At 41.2% G+C, this 13,236-nt stretch overlaps 1 protein-coding gene across 1 annotated transcript; it reads left to right on the top strand.

Moving 5' to 3' along the window:
* Positions 1-3,925: 3,925 nt before the first annotated feature.
* Positions 3,926-4,414, top strand: LOC107796693 (uncharacterized). The gene has a single exon (XM_016619490.1). The coding sequence runs from the start codon at positions 3,926-3,928 to the stop codon at positions 4,412-4,414; it is 489 nt and encodes a 162-aa protein (XP_016474976.1).
* Positions 4,415-13,236: the final 8,822 nt, after the last annotated feature.

Below are 13,236 nucleotides of genomic sequence, written 5' to 3'. Positions count from 1 at the left end.
TGCTTGTGTAAGTGTTCTACCACAATTTAAGTCAATAAGTAAGCGTGTAGAGACAATGAATGGCACATAAGAAATGATCACTACAAAATATACAGTATAATAAAGACAATAATGAAATTAAAACAACGAATAGTACAACAACATTAGCTACACATAACTAAGCAAATAGTGCAACAATAACACGTGTGCCAAAATATAACAACTCAATAAAATGACTTTCACAATATGTGCCCATATGCCACAACATTTCCTCAAAATAGTTTTAATATCACAACCACGCATAGCCCTCGTCTCAACAACACTGAATACAATAACAACAACAACAACAATAACATGAGAGTACGACAAGTAAATCAACTCAAGAACTTCAGAACACAAAGAAATGATGGAATGAGCTCACAAAGAAAGACACAACAGGAAATAATGGTCTCAACAAGAATAGCTCAACAAGGAAGAGATGTGTAGAAATGATTCCACAAAAGTACAATTCGACGATAAGAGAGATAACATGAATCAATGATTCTAAATAAGGGTAAATCAATAATGAAAAGGGATAACAAAACTTCATTTAAGGTTGAGCAATTACGAAAGAGATACAACAAATTCAATTAAGGATAAACAATTACGGAAAAGATAATAATAACTTCAATTAAGGATAGACAATTACAGAAAAAATAATAATAACTTCAATTAAAAATAGACAATTACGGAAAAGATAATAACTTCAATTAAGGACACGCAATTACGGAAAGGATAGTATGGCAATAAAAGAGCAAACACTTCAGTTAAGGCACATAAGAGTTTAATCGGCAATAAGGGTAGAAGACGAAGAAATTAATTCTAAATAAGACACGTAAGGGAGAATTTAGCAAATGAGGGATTTAACATGACAAAACAACTTCATATCTAATGAACTTAAGAACCTAAGAGCCCTAAACGGTCAAATTTCCATAAATACGCCCGAGCACATACTCGTCACCTCGCGTACACGGCCTTCACATGACACAATTAGTACAAATGACTCAAATCCTTAGACAAGATACTTACTTCAAAGAAACTAGACCGATACTCTAAAATGACCTTCACAAGTGAAACAACCTCCGGACGGCTCAAATCTAGAAAAAATAACTTCAAATCATAAATAAAACTCATAGGAAACAATTCCAGATAATAAAGCTTCAATCTTTAACAAAAACTAAAAAGTCAACCCAAAAGTCAACCTCAGGGCCCGCACCTCGAAACCCGACAAAATTCACAAAACCCGAACACCCATTCCGATACGAGTCCAACCAGGCAAGAATTACCAAATTTCGATATCGAATCGCCCTTCAAATCCTCATTTTACATTTTGAAAGATTTTTATAATTGTTTCCTAAATTTCCAACTAATTTCACTAATTAAATGATGAAAATAGCAATGGTTTAATGAAATATAATATGATTCAGGTAGAGAACACCTACCCCAATGAATTGCTTGAAAAACCCACAAAATATATCCCAAAGCCGAGGTCTCCAACTCAAAATATGTTGAAAATATCAAACCCTCGACATATATGTGACTATGCCGAGCACTTTCGCATTTGCGAACAGAAAAGCCACATCTGCGTGGCATTTGTGAGAAAAAGTTCGCATATGCGAATACAACATACCAGGTCAGGATCAGCATCTACAGAAATCACAGTCGCACCAGCGACATCGCAGAAGCGTCAATCGAGCCACAAAAGCGAACAACTTCACATATGCGGTCACTGGGCCGCAAAAGTGGCCATCGCACCTGCGTGCCAATCTCCGCAGAAGCGAGCTTCCTCCCAGGCCTCTATAATCGCAGAAGGGACCAGGCTCGCGCAGAAGCGGAGCCTAAATTGCCCTCCAAAATGTCGCAGGTGAGAAGCACCAGAACCACACCTGTCCCAAAATATGAAATTGATCCGCAGCTCGTTCGAAATACACCCGGGGCCCCCGGGACCCCGTCCAAGCATACCAACAAGTTCCATAACATAACGCGGACCTACTCGAGGCCTTAAATAACATCAAACAATGCCGGAACTACGAATCGCACCTCGAATCGAACTTATGAAATTCCAAATCTTCCAACTTCTACAACTCATGCCGAAACATATCAAATCAACCCGGAATGACGTCAAATTTTGCATGCAAGTCGCAAATAACATAACAGAGGTAATCCAACTCTCAGAATCGCATTCCAACCTAGATACCACCAAATTTAACTCTCGGTCAAACCTTTCAACCTTCCAAAACTTCAACTTTCCAATTTTCGCCAAAATGCTCCAATTTACTCTACGGACCTCCAAATCCAAATCCGGACGCACGCCTTAGTCCAAATCACCATACGAAGCTATTGAAATCAGCGAAATTTCATTTCAGAGTCGTCTACACAAAAGTCAAAACTCTGGTCAACTCTTACTGTTTAAGATTCTAAAACAAGAATCATTCTTCCAAATTGACCCCGAATCATCCGAAAACTGAACTCGTCCACACATGTAAGTCATAACACATAATACGAAGATGCTCGAGACCTTAAGCTACCGAACGGGACGGTAATTCTCAAAATAGCCAATCGGATCGTTACACAACCTCACGAACGCTATCAACGAGAGCTATGAAACACTAGGCGGTGACGTGACACCCACTGCCTCCCCCAGGCGCGAGAGGTCACCTCCATACCATTGTAGAATAACAAAAGCAACTGGAAAAAGGGGCCTCCACATCCACAAATGAAGGGATTCCATCGGCCATGAAAAATCTCCTTGAAGTGTGGTTGACCGATACACTAGTAAGCGTGCTTAACTAACCTGCTCCATGCACGACCATAGAGACCGTAAGAGCCCATATAGTGCAATGAGAATACGAACAAGGCGACTAATCGGACCCTCCAACACCAGGTATAACTCATAGTGTTACTAACAATTCATGAGACAGCGTCCTCGCGGTTGTTCTAAAGAGGATGGAAGAAATGAAGAATGAAAATAAAGCAGTCACAGATCAAATGAAAGAACACCAAGAACGAGTCGACAAGATACCGGCACCCCTAAGCTATTGCCAAAGAGGGATGCCGGCAGATTCATAGAGTAGCCATATAGAGAGGAAGAAGCCTTGCATGCCATACCAAAGACCTTCAAAATGCCACCGTCTATCAGGCTATACGACGAAACGACTGACCTCGATGATCACGTGACTTATTATGTCACCGCCGTAAAGGGCAACGACCTCACCAAAGAACAAGTGTCCTCTATTTTGCTGAAGAAATTTGGTGAAGCCCTTACAAGAGGGGCGTTAACATGGTACTCACAACTACCAACCCGAAATGGTCGATAAGTTCATAACGGCACATGCCGGATTCAAGAAAGTCGAAACAATAGTAAACGACATCTTTGTTGTCAAGCAGTCCTTGGGAGAGGGACTGAGAGAATTTCTCGCCCGATTCAACAAGGTAAGGATGACCCTACCAAACATGTCTGAAGGGATGGTAATCGCGGCCTTTCAGAACGGTTTGAGTAGAGGGTTCAAGAGCATCCAAAAGATTGTTGAGCCAAGTATTCTCCAACCACTTGGGATGAATCGACAATGCTTTTTGTGTCGAAGTCCAAGCAGATGATGACGACCTCAACAGACCAACTCGACGGCTCATCTCGGTACAAAACAAGTCTAAGAAAGAACGAAGAGATAACGTAAGGAGGGATCACTCGGTCTCACAGCCAAATAGGGAATGCCATCAGTCATACGTTAGCGGGCCCCACCCCGCCTTCTTTCCGCTACGATAAAGGCCCATCTAGGACGAGGACGGGGACTCACCGGAATGATATAGGTACACACCCTTATTGTCTGCTCATAATTTTTGTGTGTCACCTACATAAATATTCTATGCCCTGGAAAAACTCGAAACAAATGTGAAGTCGCCGCCAAAGATGAGGTCCTACCCAAGCACCAGAAAATTCGATGCCCTCTGCGAATTCCTCCAGGAGCGCAGACACAAGATAGAAAACTACATCGCCCTCAGGCAAGAGGTTGTGTACATGTTACAGCAGGGACACCTCAAAGAGCTGCTGAGCGACAACGAGAGAAACAACTTCGCTAGAGGTCGTGAATGCCAAGAACAGCCAAAGCCACCATCACTAGCTCGCTCCATCAACATGATCATTGGTAGCAGCGATGATGCCTCCATGAACGGCACTAAATTCACTGCCACTCAAAATCTCAAAAGATCTATCACGTACGAGCAGTATGACGAACTCGAAGAAAGTATCATCTTCGATGAGTCAGATGCAGGCGGTTTAACTTTCCCTCACAATGATGCTCTCGTCATTACTTTACGAATTTTAGATATTGATGTCAAACATATCATGGTAGACGATGGGTGTGGAGCGCAGATTATCCATCCCCGAGTCCTCACCTAGATCAGCCTCGAGGACAAGATACTGCCACGCTGCATCACACTAACCGATTTTAATAATGCATTTGAATGGACTTCGGGTGAAATTACACTCCCCGTCTTGGCCGGCGGCATAACTCTGGAGACAACATTTCACATCATTGGCCAGGCCACCACATACAATGCCATAGTAGGACGACCATGGATATATCCCATGAGAGCCGTCTTCTCCAGCTTATACCAAGTAATCAAATTCACAACACCTTGGGGGATATTCAGCATACTAGGAGAACAATGCACATACCGGGAATGTTACCACATCGCCTTAGACAACATGACAATCCAACAGAACAAAGACAAGGAAAAAGAGGCATCGCAATCAACACGATCGAGGTCGATGCGAGAAGAGACCAGGGACGTTAGCATGGATCCCGAAACGGTTGAAGTCGCGGACTCAACTATAGAAGACCTCAACCTCATTTAATTATACCCCAGCAACTCCAGCAAAAAAGCCTACATCGGCTTCAAACTCCGAGAACCAAGTAAATTTAGTCAATTTTTAATAACTAATGCAGATTTGTTTGCCTTCAGCTATGCAGATATGCCAGGCGTCCTAAAGGATATTGCCACACACAAACTAAATTAAACGTCAATCCATTCTACCCCCGATAAGGCAGGTCAGACGAAAATTCAACCCTAACATCAACGATGCTGTCCACGAGGAGGTGGAGAAGCAATTTGAAAATGGCTCCATCAGGGAGTCAAAATACCCCAAGTGGATCGCCAATGTAGTGATGGTCAAAAAGAAAAATGGGAAATGGAGGATGTGTGTAGACTTCATGGACTTGAACAAAGCATGCCTGAAGGATTCATCCCCATTACCACATATCGACCAACTCTTCGACGCAATGACCAGGCACGAGCTGTTGTGTTTTTATGGATGCATACTCGGGCTATAACCATATAGTTATGGAAGAAGAGGACCAGGAGAAAACCACATTCATCACCCACCGAGGAACATATTGTTATAGGGTCATGCCATTCGGGCTGAAGAACGTAGGAGCAACCTATCAAAGATTGATCACAAAAATGTTTAAAGATCATCTTGGCAAGACCATGAGGGTATATATCGACGACATGTTGGTCAAATTCATAAAAGTGGAGGACTATATCGACCATTTGAAGGAAGCTTTCGACATACTGAGACGGTACGGAATGAAACTAAACCTAGAGAAATGCGCATTTGGCATAACCTCGGGGAAGTATTTGGGCTTCTTAGTGTCACAACGGGGGATCGAGGTTAGACCAGACCAAATCAAATTTATCAAAGAGATACCAAAGTAACTGACTACTAAGAAGTAAGTCCAAAGGTTGACTAGTCGAATCGACGCCATATCAAGATTTATCTCGCGGTCGTCCGACAGATGTCAGTGATTTTTTGGTGTACTAAAAAGGATAACGGCCTTGAGTGGATGCCCGAGTGCGTACAAGCTCTGCGAGAGCTAAACCCGGGGAACACATCCTTGTCTACTTGGCCATCTATGAAGTGGCAGTAAGTGTAGTCCTGATCCGAGAATGTAAAGGTATGTAATCTCCCATTTATTACATTAGTAAAACACTCGTCGACGCCGAAATGAGGTACCCACGCCTCGAGAAACTGGCCCTAGCACTAGTCATTGCTTCATGAAAGTTTAGCACCTCGAGAAAGCAACACCCTATCGTGGTTGTTACCACCTTTTCTCTGAGAGGCATTTCACATAAACCCGAATTATTGGGGAGGCTGGCCAAATGGGCCATCGAGCTAAGTGAGCACGATATCATATATCAGCCGCGAACAACAATAAAGTTGCAAGTACTCACCGACTTCATCGTAGACTTCAATGAAAAGATAATTCCTGAGGTTGAGAAGGAAGCCGTCCAAGCTTCTCTCCAGACACAAGACCTCTGGGTCTTATACACCAACGTCACATCCAACGCTTGATGGTAGACTATAAACCCGTGTTTTAGCCGTAGTATTGCACTCTAATTACTATATTTTACGTGTGTTTGAGCTTAAATGATAGTGAATTACACTTATTATGTGTTTTATGCCTTACAAGAAGTGATTCCAAGTAAAAAGTTAATTTGAAGCTAAATCGAACAAGTTGGAGCTTTGAAGTCTGAGTAGATGCCCAAGAAATTAAGCCGGGATCACGTTCGGGGATTGAGGACCAAGTCCGGATGTCAAAAATTACAATTTTGAAGGGACTTTTGACCTACGAAACATTAGAGAACCAACCAAGTCAAGAAGACTCAAGAGTTCATCAATATTTCAACTAACGATCGGTACAATACGGGAGTTTGTATCGAATCATTATCGTTGATGTCTTATTTGTTTTTGAACCTTATTAAGATGACTTTTTCCATCGCTATAGAGTAATTTCCATTAGTGTGTTGATTGATACGGTGTTTTGATAACTTGATTAGCGATTCGATTCTTGATAAGTGTTGGAATTAATTTATGGAGTTTTAATTTGTTTTGTGGAGCTATTCCTTATTTTGCTTAATTTAAAGAGGAGCTTGATATTGAATTGTTTTACATATTATGCTCTAGTTAAAATTCGTGATTCAAATAGGTAATCGAAAGAGCCACTTGAATTGTTAATCGAACTAGAAAATAGGAAAATATTCATAAGAAGTTACCCTTTAGACCATAACCATCATTTTATTCGTTGCAATTGTTTATCGTATTTCAGTTGGATTAATTACTGAAATTAAAGTTTAATCAAAAGGGGAACATTAACTTCAAGTGTAATCTGATTATCTATTGAATTCGTGAGAATCAACAGTATTATAAAGTGAACTAACTCAAGAATTGGATCTCGAGTCATTTATCTTGCACATGTCTAATCAATTACCCTTATCTCTCTCATTGATATTTCTTCGTTGCTCATTTCTTGTCCTTTGTGATCAATTGTTAATTGCTTAATTTTAGTAGTTAATCGTACTTGATAATCATCAAATCAAATTTTAATTTTCTTGGATAGTAATCAACCGAAGATTATCCGAGCGCTGTTTAAAACCAATCCCTTTGGAGACGATAATTAAACTATACTATCTTCGACTAGCGAGCAATAATTTTATGTTGTGTTTTACGCTCGTCAAATTTTGGCGTCGTTGCATGAGATTGGCAATCAATAGTGTTTAAAATAGTTTTTAGTAATAATTCAAGAACCAATTTTTACTTTAGTGTATTCGCGTTTTCTCACTTGTGTGCAGGATACAAGTTTGATTTCTCTGGTGTATGACTCAATCTTCTTCAAAGGAAGTGATACCCTATGAACCAGAGTTGGAGAAACACCTGAGACAACTGAGAAAAGAAAGAGAATTAACAGAAAATTTCTTTGGTCATACTTCGACTCAGGATAACATGGCAAACAAAGAGATTGATGGATTAGACTTAGCTGCAAGAGAGGCATCACATCAAAAAGCTACACGGATAGCAGTTGAAGCAGCCCTCAGAGCTACTGAGGACACTATCGAGGATAGTGGGGGTCGAAGATTCAATCTAAACCGACCCTTGATTGAAGATCAGTTCGAGCATATAGAACCCAGGCCTGAAAGATCATTGGGTGACTATGCCAAACCAGTCTACAATCAAGGTCTGTCAAGTGTCAGACCTCCACCCATAGCATCAAAGAACTTCGAGTTGAACCAGGCCTTGTTTCAAACCATCCAAAACAACTGTATCTTCAGAGAGAAGGCGAATGAAGATCCTAACACTCACTTGATGGACTTTGAAGAAATCATGAACACCTTCCAGGACAATGGAGTATCAAAAGATGTGGTCTACTTAAGGGCATTCCCCTTTTCATTGAAAGATGGCGCGAAGCACTGGCTTCGTAGCTTACCCACAGGGTCAATTAGGACATGGGAAGATATGACCAAAGCCTTTCTTGACAAGTACTTCTCAGCTGCAAAAACAGGGAAATTCATAAGGGAAATCTACAATTTCTGCTAGAAGGAGACATAAATGGTTTTCAAAGCTTGGGAAAGATTCAAAGAGATAGTCAGAAAGTATCAGCATAACAGAATTGATTTGTGGATGCAACTCCAAGGATTTTTGGGATGGACTAACACCTTTCTCGTGACGAACTCTGAATACTGCATGTGGAGGTCCACTAATGAAGAAAACTACGGAGGAGGTTGTCTTAATCCTTGATGAATTATCTGAGGATGCTAACAAGTGGCCGGCTGAGAGTAATGATAGAAAAAAATCAATTGGGGTTCACTAGGTGGACTTTATCACATCCATGTAAGCCTAGCTAGACACCATGGCCAAGGAGATAAGAAAACTGACATTGGCCAAGGTACAGAGTGAGCTGCAAGCAGCATGTGACTTTTGTGAAATGGGACACCCTACACATGATTGTCGAGTTTCAACTAAGAATGCCAATGCTGTGGGAAACTATATTAAAGGAATCTACCAAGGTGGGAACAACTATGCTGTGGGACAAAGACATCCGGGTTTTTTGTGGAGTTCACCTTGTGGGAGTTTGAACTCATGGCAGCAAAATAATCCTAGACCCAGGGTCAAGGACCACCAAGTTTTCAGAACAAGCAGAGGCAGTAGTGCCAGCCACAATAGTCAAATCAGTCTAGTATGGAAGATCTCATGAAGGCGTTCATCAGCAAATCAGATGAAAAATTTGAGATTCAGGGCACAGCCATCCGGGAGCAGGGCATGGCTATCCAGAATTTAGAAAGACAAATGGGACAAATTGCAAATTTGTTATCTGAGAGGGCTCCTCGGACTCTACCCTCTGACACTGAAAAGAACCCAAAGAAAACAATCAAAGTTGTATCTCTGAAAAGTGGTAAAATATTGGCTAACCCAGTGGTGAAAGCTAGACCCGAGGTGGTGAACAAGCAGACTGAGACACCATAAGAGATAAAGAGTAAAGAGCAGAAAGGCCAGAGTAGTGGGGTACAAAATAAGATTGAAGAAAATAGACATATGTCAACTCTACCATTCCCTCAAAATATGAAGCGGGAAAAAAAATGACAAATATTTTGGGCGGTTCTTGGAGATGCTCAAGCAACTTTATGTGAACATTCCCTTCATAGAGGTACTCACTCATATGCCTTCTTATGCAAAGTTCTTGAAGGGAATCCTGATTAGCAAGAGAAAATTGGAGACAATAGTGGTCAAGCTGAATGCCCATTGCAGTGCCATATTGCAAAATAAAATTCCCCAAAAGTGTGGGGACCCAGGAAGCTTCACCATACCATGATCGTTGGGGAGTGAGAAATTCGACAAGGCCCTCTGTGATTCTGGTGCGTTTATAAATCTAATGCATTTGTCCGTGTTCAAGAAATTGGAAGGGGTGCTTGGAGTGATCAAATCAATACCAGTGTCCCTCCAACTAGCTGACCAACCCACCATTTTGCCTGAAGGAATCATTGAGGATATTCCACTTCGGGTGGACAAGCTTGTGTTCCTCGTAGACTTTATTGTGGTGGATATGGAGGTGAACAAGGAGGTGCCTTTAATTCTTAGGAGGCCATGTTTTTGAATAGGCAGAGCTAACCTTAATATCTATGAGGGGAAACCTATGCTCAGAGTGGGCATGCCCCAGGGGTATTCCAGATGAAGAGGATGATGAAATACCCCATTGATGAGGTGTCTACCTACTCGTGCTTCAAGCTAGATGTTGTTGGGGAATTGGCTGAAAAATACAAGTTTGACAAGCTTGTATGGGATTTTCTAGAGAGGTGTATTACTCAGTCTAGCACAATAGAGGATGAACATCCTGAAATAAAGAAAGAGACTAAAGCTCTTGAAACTGAGGATCAAGTGGTTGATGAGGAAGAACTAAAAGAGGAGGCTTCTAAGCCTAGTGCGAAATTGAAAGTCCTCCCTACTCGCTTGAAATATGCTTTTCTTGAAACTAATAATTTTTCTGTGATTATTCCTGCTTACTTGATAGGTACACAGGAGCAAAAGCTGGTGGAGCTGCTGAAAAAGTACAAGAAGGCCATTGGCCAGAGTATAGTTGATATTGAAGAAATCAGTCCAGCCATTTGCATGCACACAATTCTGTTGGAAGCAAATATCAAGCCAATGGTGCAACCCTAATGCAAGTTGAATAAAAATTTGGAGGAGGTAGTGCACAAGGAGATCATTAAATTGTTAGATGCGGGAGTGATTTTCCCCATCTCTGATAGCTAGTGGATTAGTCCAGTGCAAGTTGTACCTAAAAAATGGGCATGACAGTGGTGAAAAATGAAGATAATGAATTGATCCCAACAAGAATAGTCATTGGGTGGAGAATGTGCATTGATTATAGAAGGCTGAATGATGCAACAAGGAAAGACCACTTTCCATTTCCCTTCATTGATCAGATGCTCGAGAAAGTGGCTGGACATGGATGCTACTATTTCTTGGATGGGTACTTAGGCTACAATCAGATACTCATTGCCCTACAAGATGTTGAGAAGACTACATTCACTTGCTCGTCAGGTATTTTTGCTTACAAGAGGATGCCATTTGGGGTTGTGTAATGCACCTTCCACCTTTTAGAGGTGCATGATGTCTATATTCTCCGATTTAAACGGGAAGTGTCTAGAGGTACTCATGGATGATTTCACCCTCTTTGGTGATGACTTTGAGGATTACTTGAAGAATTTGGAGCTTGTGCTTTAAAGTCGGGAAGCCACTCACTTGGTTCTTTATTGGGAGAAGTGCCACTTCATGGTGAAAGAGGGAATTGTCCTGGCCACAAAGTGACTGCACATGGCATTGAAGTTCATAGAGCTAAGGTTGATGTAATTGCTAGGCTCCGTCCACCAACTTCTGTGAAGAGCATAATGAGTTTCTTGGGACATGACGGGTTCTATAGGAGGTTCATCAAAAACGTTTCCAGCATTAGAAAGTTGTTGAGTGCATTGCTAGCAAAGTGACTGTACACACTGATCACTCAGCCTTGAAATACATGTTAAGGAAGAAGGATTCCAAGTTGCGTCTAATGTGATGGGTGCTATTTCTCTAAGAGTTTGACTTGGAGATCAAAGATAGGACGGGCACCGAAAATCAAGTAGCAGATCATCTATCTCGACTTGAGAGACCTCCGGTTGAAACATTTGAAATAAGGGAAGAGTTTCCTAATGAGCAGATTTTTTTCCATTGTTGCGGTCTCCGAAAGGCGCCTTGGTATGCTGATATAGTCAACTTATTGGCTAGTAAGCTTCAATGTGAGGTAAAAAGTTATTTTTGGAATGACCCTTTCTTGTTTAAACTGTGTGAAGATGGTGTGATTAGAAGATATGTGCCTGAAAGAGAGATGGAAAGCATTCTATCTCACTGCTATGATGGAGCAGCTGGATGACACTATGGTGGAAATCGTACTGCAGCAAAGGTCATGGAAGCATGTTTCTATTGGCCTGCTTTGTACAAAGATGCACTGACGTATGTAGCTACATGTGACAAGTGTCAAAGGGCAGGTAATATTATCAAGAGGGATGAAATGCCCCTCTCAACTCCATTCTAGTGTGTAAAATTTTTGACATTTGAGGCATTGACTTCATGGGTATGTTCCCACCGTCGCATTTTATCCTAGTAGTCATTGACTATGTCACTAAATAGGTTGAAGCAATCCCTACTAGGACCAATAATGCTCGGGTGGTGTGAGTTCTTACGAAAGAACATCATTACCCTCTTTGGGACACCTCGAGAGATTATCAGTGACAATGGGTCACACTTTATAAGCAAGTAGTTTCATTCCTATCTAAGTATGGGGTCACACACAAAACATGAACCCCGTACCATGCCCAAACTAGTGGTCAAGTTGAAGTGGCTAACCGTGAACTTAAATGAATTCTTGAAAAAACGGTTAGTGCTTCTCATAAGGATTGGCCTATAAAGTTGGATGAAGCTCTATGGGCATCCAGAACTGCGTTCAAAACAACCATAGAGACTTCACCATTCAAATTAGTGTATGAAAAATTGTGTCATCTACTTGTCGAGATAGAACATAAAGCTTATTAGGCAATTAAGATGCTTAATCTTGATCTCAGTCTTGCAGGTAAACACACGTTGGCGCAAATGAACAAATTGGAGGAGTTTAGACTGGATGCATATTAAAATACGCAAATCTTTAAAGAGAAGACAAATAAGCAGCATGATTGCTTGATTAAGCCAAATGAGTTTCATGAAGGGGACAAAGTCTTACTATACAATAGTAGACTGAGGTTGTTCCCCGGAAAATTCAAGTCAAGATGGACAGGTCTGTATGTGGTGAAACACGTCTCACCGTATAACGCCATTGAAATACAGGATAAAAAAGGGAATGAAACATTTAAGGTGAATAGGCATAGGTTGAAACCGTACCTTGTTGGAGGATTTGACAAGCAATCCTCTAGCATCGTGATCAAATGAGCCTAAGTGGCGGAGCCAAGCTGACGACTATAACTCAGAACTACTTCAAACCCTTTTTCTTGCTTTTGTAAAATAGTATAAATAATTGTAGATTAATATTACTAGAGTTTAGGAGTTTTTGTACTAGTTTGGATAGGAATAAACATGAATTGGACATAAAATAAGTACATAATGGAGTCGGGGTACACATTGTGGGTTAGAAAGTAAACAAATTTAGAACTTTGAGAAAAGTGGCCTAGCGCGCCGCGTTGGGCGCTTTGCTAGGCTAAATGGAAAAATCTGATAGAAGTTAGCTCTCTGAATATCCCCACTACTGCGCATCGTGGGGGCGTCGCACCCAACGACGCGGAAATGTAAAATTGCGGCCACAAATTAAAACAAAATCTGGAAAATTAAAATAAAACATAATGCCCAAACACCCCCTTTCCTTA

This window comes from Nicotiana tabacum, chromosome 15, assembly GCF_000715075.1.
Source record: "Nicotiana tabacum cultivar K326 chromosome 15, ASM71507v2, whole genome shotgun sequence".
Classification (NCBI taxonomy): Eukaryota; Viridiplantae; Streptophyta; class Magnoliopsida; order Solanales; family Solanaceae; genus Nicotiana; species Nicotiana tabacum.
The sequence above is the reverse complement of the archived record's forward strand: the minus strand, read 5'-3'. Positions and strand labels throughout refer to the sequence as shown.